Source organism: Phoenix dactylifera, unplaced genomic scaffold, assembly GCF_009389715.1.
Source record: "Phoenix dactylifera cultivar Barhee BC4 unplaced genomic scaffold, palm_55x_up_171113_PBpolish2nd_filt_p 000164F, whole genome shotgun sequence".
Lineage (NCBI taxonomy): Eukaryota > Viridiplantae > Streptophyta > Magnoliopsida > Arecales > Arecaceae > Phoenix > Phoenix dactylifera.
In genome coordinates this window covers 261428-274855 of record NW_024067706.1, presented here as the reverse complement: position 1 = coordinate 274855, position 13428 = coordinate 261428, and the positions used below count along the sequence as shown (strand labels likewise).

The 13428-nt window shown below is 38.8% G+C and overlaps 2 protein-coding genes across 7 annotated transcripts; one reads left to right on the top strand and one right to left on the bottom strand.

Moving 5' to 3' along the window:
• Positions 1–665: 665 nt before the first annotated feature.
• Positions 666–4185, top strand: LOC113462875. Of its 3 annotated transcripts, none has more exons than XM_039117034.1 (11): positions 666–1439; positions 1523–1624; positions 1741–1830; positions 1990–2169; positions 2253–2338; positions 2422–2751; positions 2865–3028; positions 3107–3200; positions 3280–3375; positions 3448–3708; positions 3793–4185. In XM_039117034.1, the coding sequence occupies exons 6-11, from the start codon at positions 2623–2625 to the stop codon at positions 4087–4089; spliced, it is 1041 nt and encodes a 346-aa protein (XP_038972962.1). In that variant the 5' UTR covers positions 666–1439; positions 1523–1624; positions 1741–1830; positions 1990–2169; positions 2253–2338; positions 2422–2622; the 3' UTR covers positions 4090–4185. The 3 variants fall into 3 exon arrangements, with proteins under 3 accessions (XP_038972962.1, XP_038972963.1, XP_038972961.1); XM_039117035.1 differs by having other exon boundaries at positions 1523–1669; positions 2903–3028; XM_039117033.1 differs by having other exon boundaries at positions 1523–1669.
• Positions 4186–5837: 1652 nt separating this feature from the next.
• Positions 5838–13428, bottom strand: LOC120105004. Of its 4 annotated transcripts, none has more exons than XM_039117027.1 (7): positions 9866–13428; positions 8729–9772; positions 7782–8638; positions 7382–7448; positions 6683–7280; positions 6156–6222; positions 5838–6050 (listed from the first exon to the last, which is right to left on the bottom strand). In XM_039117027.1, exons 2-3 carry the CDS (start codon positions 9419–9421, stop codon positions 7811–7813), a joined length of 1521 nt encoding a protein of 506 aa, XP_038972955.1. In that variant the 5' UTR covers positions 9422–9772; positions 9866–13428; the 3' UTR covers positions 5838–6050; positions 6156–6222; positions 6683–7280; positions 7382–7448; positions 7782–7810. The 4 variants fall into 4 exon arrangements, with proteins under 4 accessions (XP_038972955.1, XP_038972957.1, XP_038972954.1 ...); XM_039117029.1 differs by having other exon boundaries at positions 7382–8638; positions 9866–10251; positions 10336–13428; XM_039117026.1 differs by having other exon boundaries at positions 7382–8638.

The window sequence follows — 13428 nt, the reverse complement described above, 5'->3', positions numbered from 1 at the left end:
GGGCGAGTCCTCTTCCTCTTCCTCTCATTTTCTTCTTCCTCTGGACCCAGGAAGAAACCTTCTTCGTCTTCCTTTCCCTCTCGACCGAGTATTTCTCTTCTCGCCTTCGGAAAGAACCCCTTCTTCTTCTTCCTCTCGAACGATTCCTGTTCGTGTCGACGGAGTCCTCTTCCAGTCGACGGAGTCGTCTTCCTGTCGATCAAGTCCGCCCCGATAAGCATTCCGAATTGCAGGTAAGGTTCCGCTCGCCCAATGCTAGTGGATACCATAATGCTTGCTATTATCGAAGCTAAACCCTAATCAATATTGCTTCCCATATTTATTTTCCGAAGAAATTTTTGTTTTCGGTTTTGAATGTTACGGAATGAAATATTGATTTGGCTTAGGAAAGATTTGTTCTTACTTTTTGAGAACCATAATGCTGGCTATAGTGGAAGCTAAACCGTAATCTCTCTTGCTTTCCGTTTTTTTTGTTCCGAATAATATTTTGATTTCATGTTTGAATGCTATGGAATCGATTATTGATTTCGCCCAGGGAAGATTATTGGTAGGTGATATATTGGTATAGTTTCCTGCGAATACATGATATAAGGTTGCTGTTTTCTTTAATTTTACCCTGCAGTGATTCTTAATTTGATGTTTATTATTTGTTTAACAATGCATTCTTGAAAAATTTGTTTTATGGATAACGTGTTTCATTAATATTTTTGATGCAGACATTTGATATGGCTCCAATTCAGAGTAGAGGCAAAGCATGTTCTGTTGGCCCGAATAATATGGTCAATGGAAGGTGCTACTTCAGCCGCTATGTCCAATTTATTGCCACCCTTGTGCAGTCTATGTCTCGGGAGCAGAATGATAGGGTGACCGCAACTCCTTTTGGACATATGCTAAGTTTGCCATATATCAAGCAGAGTAGGCCTGTTCTAGACACTTTGCTCTCTTTTTGGGATGATGTCGATGAAGGTTTTTGGTTTGGTAAAGTTTTAGTGCCTTTTTTAGGGAGTGAGTTTGCACTCATCCTTGGTTTGAGTGCCACGGGTGATGAGGTAGAATTGTATAGAGAGGGGAGGGTTACTTCTGACCTTATCACCCCTTTTTTTGATGGTGACCACAAAAAGGCCGGTAGGGATGCAATAGAAAATAGATGACAATTACTAGTTGGAAAGAGAGGACGACAAGATGTAGAGGATTTTACCAAATTATGGGTTTTATACCTCTTTGTCACTATTCTGTTTCCAACTGTACACTACAATGTTCCAAAGCCATTATGTTCATATATTGATGATTTAGGGCGGTTAGGTTCATATAGTTGGGGTCTTGCCGTTTTTGCTTTTGTTCGGCAGCAGATACCTACTATATCCGAGAGTGTCAGGAGAAGGAACATCAGCGGGAATGGATCTGGTGGATATATGGATGGATGCACGGTGGCTTTGGTGGTAAGCATCTTTATATTTTTTTAAATTTCATTGTTAAGATATGTATTGTGTTGAAATTTGATGTTCGCATTGTTTTTTGGCAGGTATGGGCTGTTGAGCATTCGAATATCCTTTTAGGCAGCCACCGGCCACCGTTTATGTATCCACGTCTGTTGCGTTGGAGCAATGCCAAATTTCCTCGCAAGGTGGACGTGATTGCCAAAGTTATGAAGAACTTAAAAAAATTTTAGGTTTGAATATTAATTTGTAACATCACATTTATTTTTACATGATGCAAGACTTAAGTTTTTGCTTGCGACAGGTGATCGAGAAGCTAGAGCCTAGAGAGGAGGAGTTGCACCTTCTCTCGCGAGGAAGGCCACTATTAGAAGCTCCGAAAGAGATAAGTCAGGTAATACACATTTACAAGTACTTGGCACAGATTTATTTCCATATGGCACGCACCTTTTATTTTGCGGCACAAACTTATAACTACTTGGTACACATTTAATTTCATTTGGTGGCACTTAGTTAAAGACATACTCTAAATTGGATAATTGTGTTGTTTTAGTTTCCATCATCCAGCCAGAGTGAAGAACCTACATTGGAAAGCTTACATACCCGCTTAAAAGTGGCTGAGAGGTATTTGTTTTTGGTTGATAAGAGGGTGTCCAGAATTGAGAAGGTCCTTCGAGATAATGGTCTCTTAGTGGATGACGAAAATGTTAAGCATGATACAGATTTTATTGAGGTAAGCAATGTTTGATGAATTATTAACTATGTTGTCGTGGGGATCATGGTTGTTGTTATTTCTTAAATACAACTCATTATTAGGTGAGTGAAGAGCATACTGCGTTGAAGCTAAGGACAAAGGTGTAGTGGAGAAAGATGAGATTCAGGATAGTGCAGATGAGGTGGAGGTATGTAATTATTTGATTTTGATAAAATTTTTTTTTATCATTATACTATCTTGTTTATTAGATGAAATGCATATTGTTATCAGGTTATTTGGCCCACTGATGTTGAGGGTGAGAAAGAAGGTGGACCTATCTCCACGAAATATGTTTCCTCCTTATGCCGGCGCGTGAAGTTTGGAGCACGTGAGCGAAAGGCAACAGAGAAAGCAAAGGCCATAGCACACTTTCCAAATACTTATAGAAGGGCAAAAAAGAAACAAAAAATAGCCTCTCTAGGTGAAGGTAGTATGGCACTAGCAATTAAAAAGGAGGATTTGCCCACTCGGTCGAGTAAATTATTGGAGCCTATCACTACTGCACTTATGGAGCTCCGCAAGTCAATTCCACTCGACAAAGAAACATCACCCCCTATAGAGGTATACAAATTTGTTCTGTTCCTTAAATATTCTGCGTACATATGCAATTTGCTAAGTCCATATCATGTTCTTTGGTAAGTAAAATTGTTGTATTCTCATTTCATTTCACTTAGCTTTTAGAAGAAACCACTAAATTCATTGATGTTGAAAGAGTGGAGACGCCAAAGAGTAAACTGAAAATGGCAAGGAAACATACGTATTACGGGAAGGGGGAAGGTGTGCTCCCTATGTACCATGAAGAAGCTATTGATTTCTTCCTTCAAGAAAATCACATGGAGTAAGTTACCTAAATTAAGTTTGCAATTTCACATTTATCACTATGTAAGTAGCTTAAATATTGGAATGAATTTTGTAGGCACACCATTTGGGAGGATGCAGATACTTTGAAACCATCATGCAACGGTGATGCTATAGAGCAGCTCCTACATGATGGGCCACTACGCAGTGATGTAGGTTAATTGAAGACATATACCTCACATAAATTTATATCAACGGTTCTATTTGATGAAGTTCTTTTAATAAATGCAGGTCGTCAACGTTTACTTTCGTGTCATGGAGCTTTGGCATCGAGAAAACACTGAGTCTGTTGATAACCCATCTATATTCTTGCCCTGTGAAATACAGGTTTTGAATCACCCAAAATTTTTTAAGATTCTCCTACAAATTATGTGTATTCTGACATAATAAATTTTGTAGGCTGCCGTGAATCGACATCTATTGTGCATTGGTGAGGTAACTGCTGATGTTACGAAAAGTATTTTACAGTCCTTGCAGCCTAGTATTATAAAATGGTTAGGGGACATAGAACTCTGCGATCTCCAAAACTATAGATATCTATTCATTCCAATGAATATGGAATGGCATTGGTATTTACTTGTTTTGGACTTGAAGCAGCAGTGTTTTCAATGCTACAATTCTATGTGGAGCTTCAATGATGCAAACTATAATATTAAATTTGTGAGTGTCAGTTGAAAGATTTGTTACATTTTTTTTTGTATTCACAGGTACATTAAAAATAATATATTCTTCACATCCATGTAGGCATCATTTCTGCGATTTTGGCTAAGCGACCGCGTAGGATACCATATCCCGGAAACTATCATTCATGAAATTCGAGAGTGTCCACAGCAAATGCCGGATACTCTCGACTGTGGGGTATACTTGCTCATGTATGCGGAGGAACTGACACGGGGCACTTCGAGACCATTGCTGGAACAGTTCAAGGATCCCTCCTTATATAGAAGCTGGGTTGCAGGCAATATTTTGTTGAATGACCATTGCAGTACAAATGATAGTTTCTGGAATTGGTATGAGAAGATATGTAGAAAGAGAGATTAGAGCAGGCAACCTACTCCTACATTTTCTTTTTTTGTGTAATGTAACAATGAGACAGTTATGATGAATACATTTGTATTATTGAGATGATTGGCATTATTGTCTATCTTGTCGTGCTCTAAATTGGTTGTAATGATTTATAAAATGTCTAGTTACATATGTTAACTGTGCCATGCCGTGCCGCTATCATATGATTTTGTGCCATGGGAAGTACAGGTCAAAAATCGGATAGTATTGAAACTGTCGTTCATATTGTAAGTGTGTGCAAAATGGAGAACATCTTTGTTTGTGTTCCAAAGGCCATGACAGTCAGATGTTTTGGGCCCTTCTGTTTGGAGGTAAACGATAAACTGACAATCATCCATGTTTTGCTTGATCACAATCTGAGGACTCAAAAAAAAGTTGCTCATTAAGGACTTAACTTAACTGTGTGCACATGACTAATATTAGTGTGCAGTAAACGATAAACTGTGTGCACATACTCATATCTGTGTGCAGTAATCGATAAACTGTGTGCAAAAAAAGCATAAAACTGTGTTTGAGGGTAAATTTAGTGTGTGCGAAGGTTAATTAAGTATGTTTCCAGGTTAATTGAGTATGTGCCATGCTCTAGGCTTACAATAATAAGTGTGTGCAAATGGCACATATCTGTGTGCAGTAAACAATAAATTGTGTGCATTGCACAGAGCAGAATGCTTAACTTAACTGTGTGCACATGGCACATATCTGTGTGCAGTAATCGATAAACTGTGTGCAAAAAGCAGAAAACTGTGTTCCAGGATAAATTTAGTGTGTGCCAAGATTAATTAAGCGTGCTTCAAGCATAATCGAGTATGCGCCATACAATAGGCTTACAATAATAAGTGTGTGCAAATGGCACATATCTGTGTGCAGTAAACAATAAATTGTGTGCACAGAGCAGAATGCTTAACTTAACTGTGTGCACATGGCACATATCTGTGTGCAGTAATCGATAAACTATGTTCGGAGATAAATTTAGTGTGTGCTAAGGTTAATTAAGCGTGCTTCAAGCATAATCGAGTATGCGCCATACAATAGGCTTACAATAACAAGTGTGTACGACGTTCTTGTAACTGATTCCATTATTTCTACATATTACAAGATGCTTAATTTAACTGTGTGCAAATGGCACATATCTGTGTGCAGTAAACAATAAATTGTGTGCACAGAGCAGAATGCTTAACTTAACTGTGTGCACATGGCACATATCTGTGTGCACTAATCGATAAACTGTGTGCAAAAAGCAGAAAACTGTGTTCGGGGATAAATTTAGTGTGTGCCAAGGTTAATTAAGCGTGCTTCAAGCATAATCGAGTATGCGCCATAGAATAGGCTTACAATAATAAGTGTATACGACGTTCTTGTAACTGATTCCATTATTTCTATATATTACGAGATGCTTAACTTAACTGTGTGCAAATGGCACATATCTGTGTGCAGTAAACAATAAATTGTGTGCACAGAGCAGAAAACTGTGTTTGGGGATAAATTTACTGTGTGCCAAGGTTAATTAAGTGTGTTTTCAGTTTAATCGAGTATGCGCCATACTCTACATAAATCGGAATCCTTAACTTAACTTTGTTAAGTATGTTTCAAGCTTAATGAACCAAGCAACACTGCTGTGCCAGGGGATCTGAAACTGTGTTGCATGGTGTGCCATGGCACACCATGTTTATATATCAAATATTGTAGTTAGCCCTAAAAAAAAAGCTTTCTCTGAACAATTCCAGTCAACAGAAGGTCTCTCCACATAAATCAGCCACCCAAAAAGGCATAGCATCAGCTAACATCAACAAATTAATATGAAAAAGGAACTTAATAGTATTCCACATTGATAAATTCTGAAATAATCCAAAATTTGTATTAGTTGACAACATCAACAATCAACTTCCTTTACTTCAAAAGGTCTTCCTTTACTACAACGTCACCACATCCTTCCCCATCTGCGACGACAATGGAAAAATTTACTAAATATAAGTAATGTGAACTTGCAGCATAAATTAGAAAGGCAAAGAAAAAGAAACATAAACATGAAAGGTTAGGCATACCTTCTCGACTGCACCATCGATAAGCATTTGGCCATTGCAATTGCACCACTTTTAGACCATCTCGAATCTGAAAGTACCAGATAAGTAAAGGGAAAAAAATCAGATTGCTTAAGTTTTAAGTGTGCACAGAAACCATATCTGAGTGCAGGTAACAGGTAACTGTGTGCACAGAACTAAAAGCGGTGTTCTTTTTTCCTTTTTCAGATTTCAATTAGAAAAACATGGTGTATAATATCATGTATAATAAGAATACATAGTGTGCCATGGCGTGCCATGGGATTGAAATTGTATGCCATGGTGTGCCAAGGATGTGCGAAAGGTGTGCCAAGGGTGTGCGAAAGGTGTGCCAAGGTGTGCCTCCATGCAAGTCCATTTGACTGAAATAACTAGATGATGTGGAGTATCACACTAAAGGATAATACTGACAAAGTAGATAAAAAATGAAGGATGTGCGAAAGGTGTGCCAAGGGTGTAAAAGTTTGTCGAATGATGGCATTATATATATCGAATCATAAATTATCACACACCTTTTTATTTAACCGCGCAGCTTTGACAAACCTTCACTTGGAGACGTACGGGGTGGGTATACTGTGTGCACAGAAATCATATCTATCTGCAATAAATTGTGTGCACATGGCACATATCTGTGTGCAATAAACGATAAACTGTGTGCACAGAAATCATATCTGTGTGCAGTAAACGATAAACTGTGAAGACAGAACAGAAAACTGTGTTTGGGGGTTAATTTACTGTGTGCCATGGTATGTTTAGTATGTTTCAAGCTTAATGAACCAAGCAACACTGCTGTGCCAGGGGATCTGAAACTGTGCCATGGTGTGCCATGGCACACCATGTTTATAGATCAAATATTGTAGTTAGCCCTAAAAAAAAGCTTTCTCTGAACAATTCCAGTCAACAGAAGGTCTCTCCACATAAATCAGCCACCCAAAAAGGCATAGCATCAGCTAACATCAACAAATTAATATGAAAAAGGAACTTAATAGTATTCCACATTGATAAATTCTGAAATAATCCAAAATTTGTATTAGTTGACAACATCAACAATCAACTTCCTTTACTTCAAAAGGTCTTCCTTTACTACAACGTCACCACATCCTTCCCCATCTGCGACGACAATGGAAAAATTTACTAAATATAATGTGAACTTGCAGCATAAATTAGAAAGGCAAAGAAAAAGAAACATAAACATGAAAGGTTAGGCATACATTCTCGACTGCACCATCGATAAGCATTTGGCCATTGCAATTGCACCACTTTTAGACCATCTCGAATCTGAAAGTACCAGATAAGTAAAGGGAAAAAAATCAGATTGCTTAAGTTTTAAGTGTGCACAGAAACCATATTTGAGTGCAGGTAACAGGTAACTGTGTGCAAAGAAGCAGGTAACAGGTAACTGTGTGCACAGAGCTTAAAGCGATGCTTTTTTTCTTCTTCAGATTTCTATTAAAAAACATGGTGTATAATGGCATTTATAATAAGAATACATGGCGTGCCATGGCGTGCCATGGGATTGAAACTGTATGCAATGGTGTGCCACAGGTGTGCCAAAGGTGTGCCAAGGGTGTGCAAAAGGTGTGCCAAGGGTGTGCCAAAGGTGTTCCATACCTTCAATGTATAGTAGAGCACCATATTGTTTACAGTATGACCTCATTACATGTCCTTCTATTGTGCCCAAGCTTTCCGCATCGTCCACATCTCATATCACGTACTAACTCAACTTGAGAAGGTCTTCTCTTCTTTTTAGGCCTGCCAGTACGTGTCTTTTTCATAGGGGGTAGAATGTGAATCTCTTCAGATGCACTGTGCGGCTCCTCAATATCAGGAATTGGATTAATTGCTTCGGCATATGTTGTTCTATACAATTCAGCTTGGAACCAAATGTCAGTGAATTGGTACAAGGATCTGCCGGCCTTCTCGATGCAAGCACAAGCATGCTTACATGGCATGCCGAAGATTCGCCACTCGCCACAAGAGCAGCTGCAATTCTGGAGGTCAACTTTGCATGAGTAGTTTGTATCCTTTACGTCATATATCATTATGTTGGACGTAAACATGGATAATCTCCGACCATCTTCTGCATTTTTATGTAACACTTTCTCAGCATCTGGACATAGGTGGGTTTGAATGCTATATCCTTGATTACGCCGTTCATGCATCATCTGCATAATTTGAAGCCTGATATGGTCAACCATCTGAGGGATAGGCAGATGACGAGCCTCCAAGATCCAACTATTAAAACACTCAGCCACGTTAGATGTCATAGTGCCCCAGCGTGGACCTGAAAAAATTGCGTTTGCCCAATGCTCGGGGTTGGCATGTAGGAGAAAGGTGGAAGCACCAGGGGCTTCTGATGTAAGCTTCCCAATTAGCTTTTGAAAAACATTAAGCCTTGGAGTATACGCAACAGCATTTACTAAATCAAGCAGCCTCTTTCTGTCAGCTGCACGATAATGGACAAGCACCTGCGATCACAATTAAATATCAGACATACCGGATGGTATATTACTTAGATACTTTCTACTTAAAATTATTTACAATATTATGATGCAAACCTGATTCTTGAAGTTTTCTTTCACATGACGAATACAATATGAGTGGTAGCAACCAGGAAAGTACTTCGGCACCGATTTAATAATTCCCTGATGTCTATCTGTCATAAATGTGAACTTTTGACCATGATACGCACTGCAACTATGAATAGCTTCTTTGAAAATCTGGCAAAACCATTCCCAATTCTCATCAGTTTCTGTATCTACCACACCATAAGCTATAGGAAACATATCATCATTGCCATCTTTGGCAGTGGCGCCAAGCAATACACCCCCATCCTTATGTTTTATAAATGTCCCATCCATAAAAATTAGAGGTCGACATCCTTTTATGAAACCCAATAGTGAAGCATGAAAACAAATGAACAGACGTCTGAATCGACCTTCAATTGTTTCGTACTCTGTAATACTGCCGGGGTTGGTTTGAACAATGGCGTCGCAATACCACCGAATTCGGTCATAAGATAGCGATCTATCACCATAAATCTCCTTCATAGCCAGCTCCTTACCATGCCAAGCTTGATGATACGGCAATTGAACACCATATTCCCGGCGAATATCTTTTACAATGTCAGTCGGCTTATATAATGGCATATCTTGAAGTTTATTTTTAACAATGTTCGGAACCCAACATTTTGAAGCCTTCGGATGCGACTGGACTTGCATCCCTCCTCCACATGTATGGTTACCGTTCATTTTTTAATTGCAAACTTTTCACCATTACCAAGTCGAGAAGCATGGATACGCCATTCACATTCTTCATATACACATTCCACAGTAACTCGCTCACGATCGTTCTTCATGAACACAAAATCTCTGCAATTTGCGATACAAAAGTTGCGAATGCTGTCACGAAGAGTTTCGACATTCCTGAACTCCTGACCAACGCCCTCTATACAACTTTTCCAAGCATCCAACGAATTTCTTTGACTTTCTTCCTCTTCAATTGCAGCTCTCGTCTCTTCAACAACTTGGACAAAATTACTTGAGCTACTCTTTGAAATATTTTTGGATCTCCAACTAATTTCAGCACCATGGGATGAGCCACTGTCCATACAAAACGATAAACATAATTTCAGCACATTTATTAATGTTCTTTTAGCTTCAAATGAACAAAATAAAATTTCAAATATGGAATACCTGGTATTGATTACCACATCAGCAGCTTCGATCAAGCTTGGAGAATGAGTAACAACCATCTCGATCACTGCCGCATTTAAGTTCACTTGTATTTGATGCATGTTATGAACATCTTTATCGCTCATGAGCGTAACAAGCATTCTAGATTTGTTTGGAATATAAAACTTAATTTCTATCATTGTAGAAGATAAATGTCTCCACCTTTCCACTATTTTCTTGAATATTTGATCAAGAGTTGTGTCCTCACAGATGGAAATAATAACAGCTTCGCTACCGTAACAACAAATGGCCATCAAAACCGGGCTACTACTGTTCTTTGAAGCCATCATAATGAAAATAGGAGGGATCAGCACAAATGATTTGGCGACAATTCTTGGAGCTCAGCTCTGTTATAACAAAGTCAGACGAAGAGTGCAGAATCAGAGACACATCAGCAAAATATCTCTGTTAAAACAAAGTTAGAGGCACACCTGATCTTAATTCCCCACACCCTAAGGCAAAACGGAAGAAGATGGCACACTGGAGCAGAACAAGGCATTCATAAACAAAGAAAACAGTTAAGTTAATTCCCCACACCCTATGGCAAAACGAAACAAGATGGAAAACAGTTAAGTTAATTCCCCACACTTTCTCCCGCCTTCAAACCAAAAAGCCTTCCGTTGCCCCCCCGATAAGCATACAGTCCGTTGAAAGAACAGAGGACTATGCTTGTGTCGCTCCAAAGAACAGAGGTCTTGCTCTAAAAAGCCTTCCGTTGGCCCCCCGATAAGCATACAGTCCGTTGAAAGAACAGAGGACTATGCTTGTGTCGCTCCAAAGAACAGAGGTCTTGCTCTAAAAAGCCTTCCGTTGCCCCCCCGATAAGCATACAGTCCGTTGAAAGAACAGAGGACTATGCTTGTGTCGCTCCAAAGAACAGAGGTCTTGCTCTAAAAAGCCTTCCGTTGGCTGGGCCGATAAGCATACAGTCCGTTGGAACCTCACAGAACAGAAAACTATGCTTGTGGAGCTCCAAAGAACAGAGGACATCAAACCAAAAAGCCTTTCGTTGGCCCTCGACTGCCCTACAGTCCGTTGGAACCTCAAAGAACAGAGCAGAATGCTTGTGGAGCTCCAAAGTCTTCTCTGGAATTCCAACGGTCACCTTCTCCCGCCTTCCGTTGGCCACGCGAACAGGGAATTGGGAAGAACTCCAAACGACTTACTTCATCCCACCTTCAAACCGAATCTCCTCTTCCGTTGGCCAGGGAATACGGAAACTCCAAACGTCTCCATTTTCCGCCTTTAAAATACTGAATCGGGGCATATTCGGCAAATTTTCTTGGACATTTCTCCTCCCAGGGACCGGAAATTATGGTTTCGAGAGCCTGTTGACCGAAAGTTTCATTTTCGGTCAACAGGGACTATTCGTTATACTCCGGTCCAACACTGGACCGGTGATTAGTTTCCCCTTTTTTTTTTACAGAAACATACATGGCTTCTTGGTTTCATATATCTGCGTACAATTGGCTCTTACATACAAATCAAATTTTTATGCATAGAGTATTTTAACTATTTAAACATTGGAGTAGCTTCAAAATTAACCGGTATACCAAAAATCTTGTTGAATACTAAGGGACAATATAGACTATCCACAATAAGCATATTTTTTTTGCTGTTTAATTTTTGAAATTACTTCAAATTAGTCATCTCTTCATTCTCATAACTAACTATATCTCTAAAAGAAAAATACATATCTTAGATAGTTTCGATATAAGTCTCTTCTACATGATTGTCTTCTCAATATGAATTTCGACGTTGGATCAACTATAACATTTTTTGACTATTTCTGAGAAACTTTAAAATTAACTGATTCTTCAATTATAATCTCTTTTGAACTTGATATAGTATCCAGCTGATTAAGTTCTTTTTGCTTTAGATCTTTGTTTTGACTTGATTGATCTTTGATCTGATCAATTTTGCCATCCTTCAAAACCCTTTGGACTTGATCCAGCTTCTAATCGATCAAACTCTTCAGCTTCAAATCTTCATCTTTAAACTAATTTTACTCTTTTTTTTGGATTTTCAAAAATGCCTAAAAATAAAATCGACTCTCCAGATAATTTTTGTTTGAGATGTCTCATTTTGCTGAAACTTCAGTGGATAGCCGCAAGAATAACCCATGGTTTCTTTGGCTCTTTTAAATCATGGATATGGTAATAATTTTCTTTATCAACTAAGTTTGAATAATTCACATCACTTTCTTAACCATCAAATTCCATTTTCTTCTCGCATTTTTTTTTGTTAAGAGTATCTACTGGCATTGTTTCCGACTCTTTCAAGATATCTCATAAATCTTGTTCTATTAGATATGATTTGACTATAGATTTCTAAATTGAATAACATATATTATTCAACTTACGGAGACAAGTGGTTGAGGCAAAAAGCTATGTCGATATTGGTGAAGTTGGAGACAAGTGGTAATAACAAAAGAAGCCATGTTAATGTTGGTGAAGTCTACTATTATAGTCCGAATATTGAATCATAATAGAGTCCATATATTTGTCTATATGTACAATGAATTACTGGAAGCTTTAGAACTATGTTGAACAATCACCTTTAAAACCATCAATAATCAAGTCGTTACTTCAAAGATTGGGCTCTGAAGAAATCTCACAAAGCTGCAAACTATGTGGCTATACTCTAATCTCACTCAGATATCATGTTGAACGGCATGCCACGTGATGTAGATCAAACATGCTGACTTAGGGTTCATAATAAATACGAATTAAATTGAGCAATAGTTGTAGAAGAAAAAATTTGGAAGCCAAAATAATGAGTTTTGACTTCCAATCTCAAAGATGCCTCATCTAACCAAAAAGAATTCTCTTTCTACCATAAACACGTTTTCCTTAAACTCTCCAAACTCTTCACATCCCCTCTTAATAAAATCTCTCTCCAACCACAAGACAAAAAGTCACCATCTTCTACTGAAAGATAAAAATATCACCATTCCACTTGACATCTCCAAATCCTAAAGTTATTATAATTAATGGTCAATATAATAGAAATTCTAATAAGATTAGGGCTTAGTAAGGAATCTCAATAGAAGTTGATGGAGTAACATCTATTTCCTAGCTTATTCACCTGTCAGTTGCCACCTCCACGTCCTATCCACCATGCCATGACGGCCGTGATTTGTTTCATGGATACTTGTCGCGCCATAAGCATCCAGTCAAGGGCTCAAGGCTAGCCACTGGATCTACTTCTTTTGTAACAACCCAGGACCTCACCCAAAATGGCTAGCCGGAAGTTATTATTTGGGTTCCTTGATCCTGTATAAGTACCCAAGATCTACCCAGCGAATAACCGATGTGGGACTAAACACACGCCCGCACGAGTCCTCACATACTTCCCTCGTTTAAGCCCTGACGTCCTCGTCAGGCTAAGGGTTCAAATCCATTCAAATCTAATCACAAACACCACGATCAGCCCGTGGTAAGCTCCAATAGATTCGTGCTGCAGTGTCCCCTAGTCCACATAGGTTATGGGCCGGGTCCGCTCTGATACCATTTGTAACAACT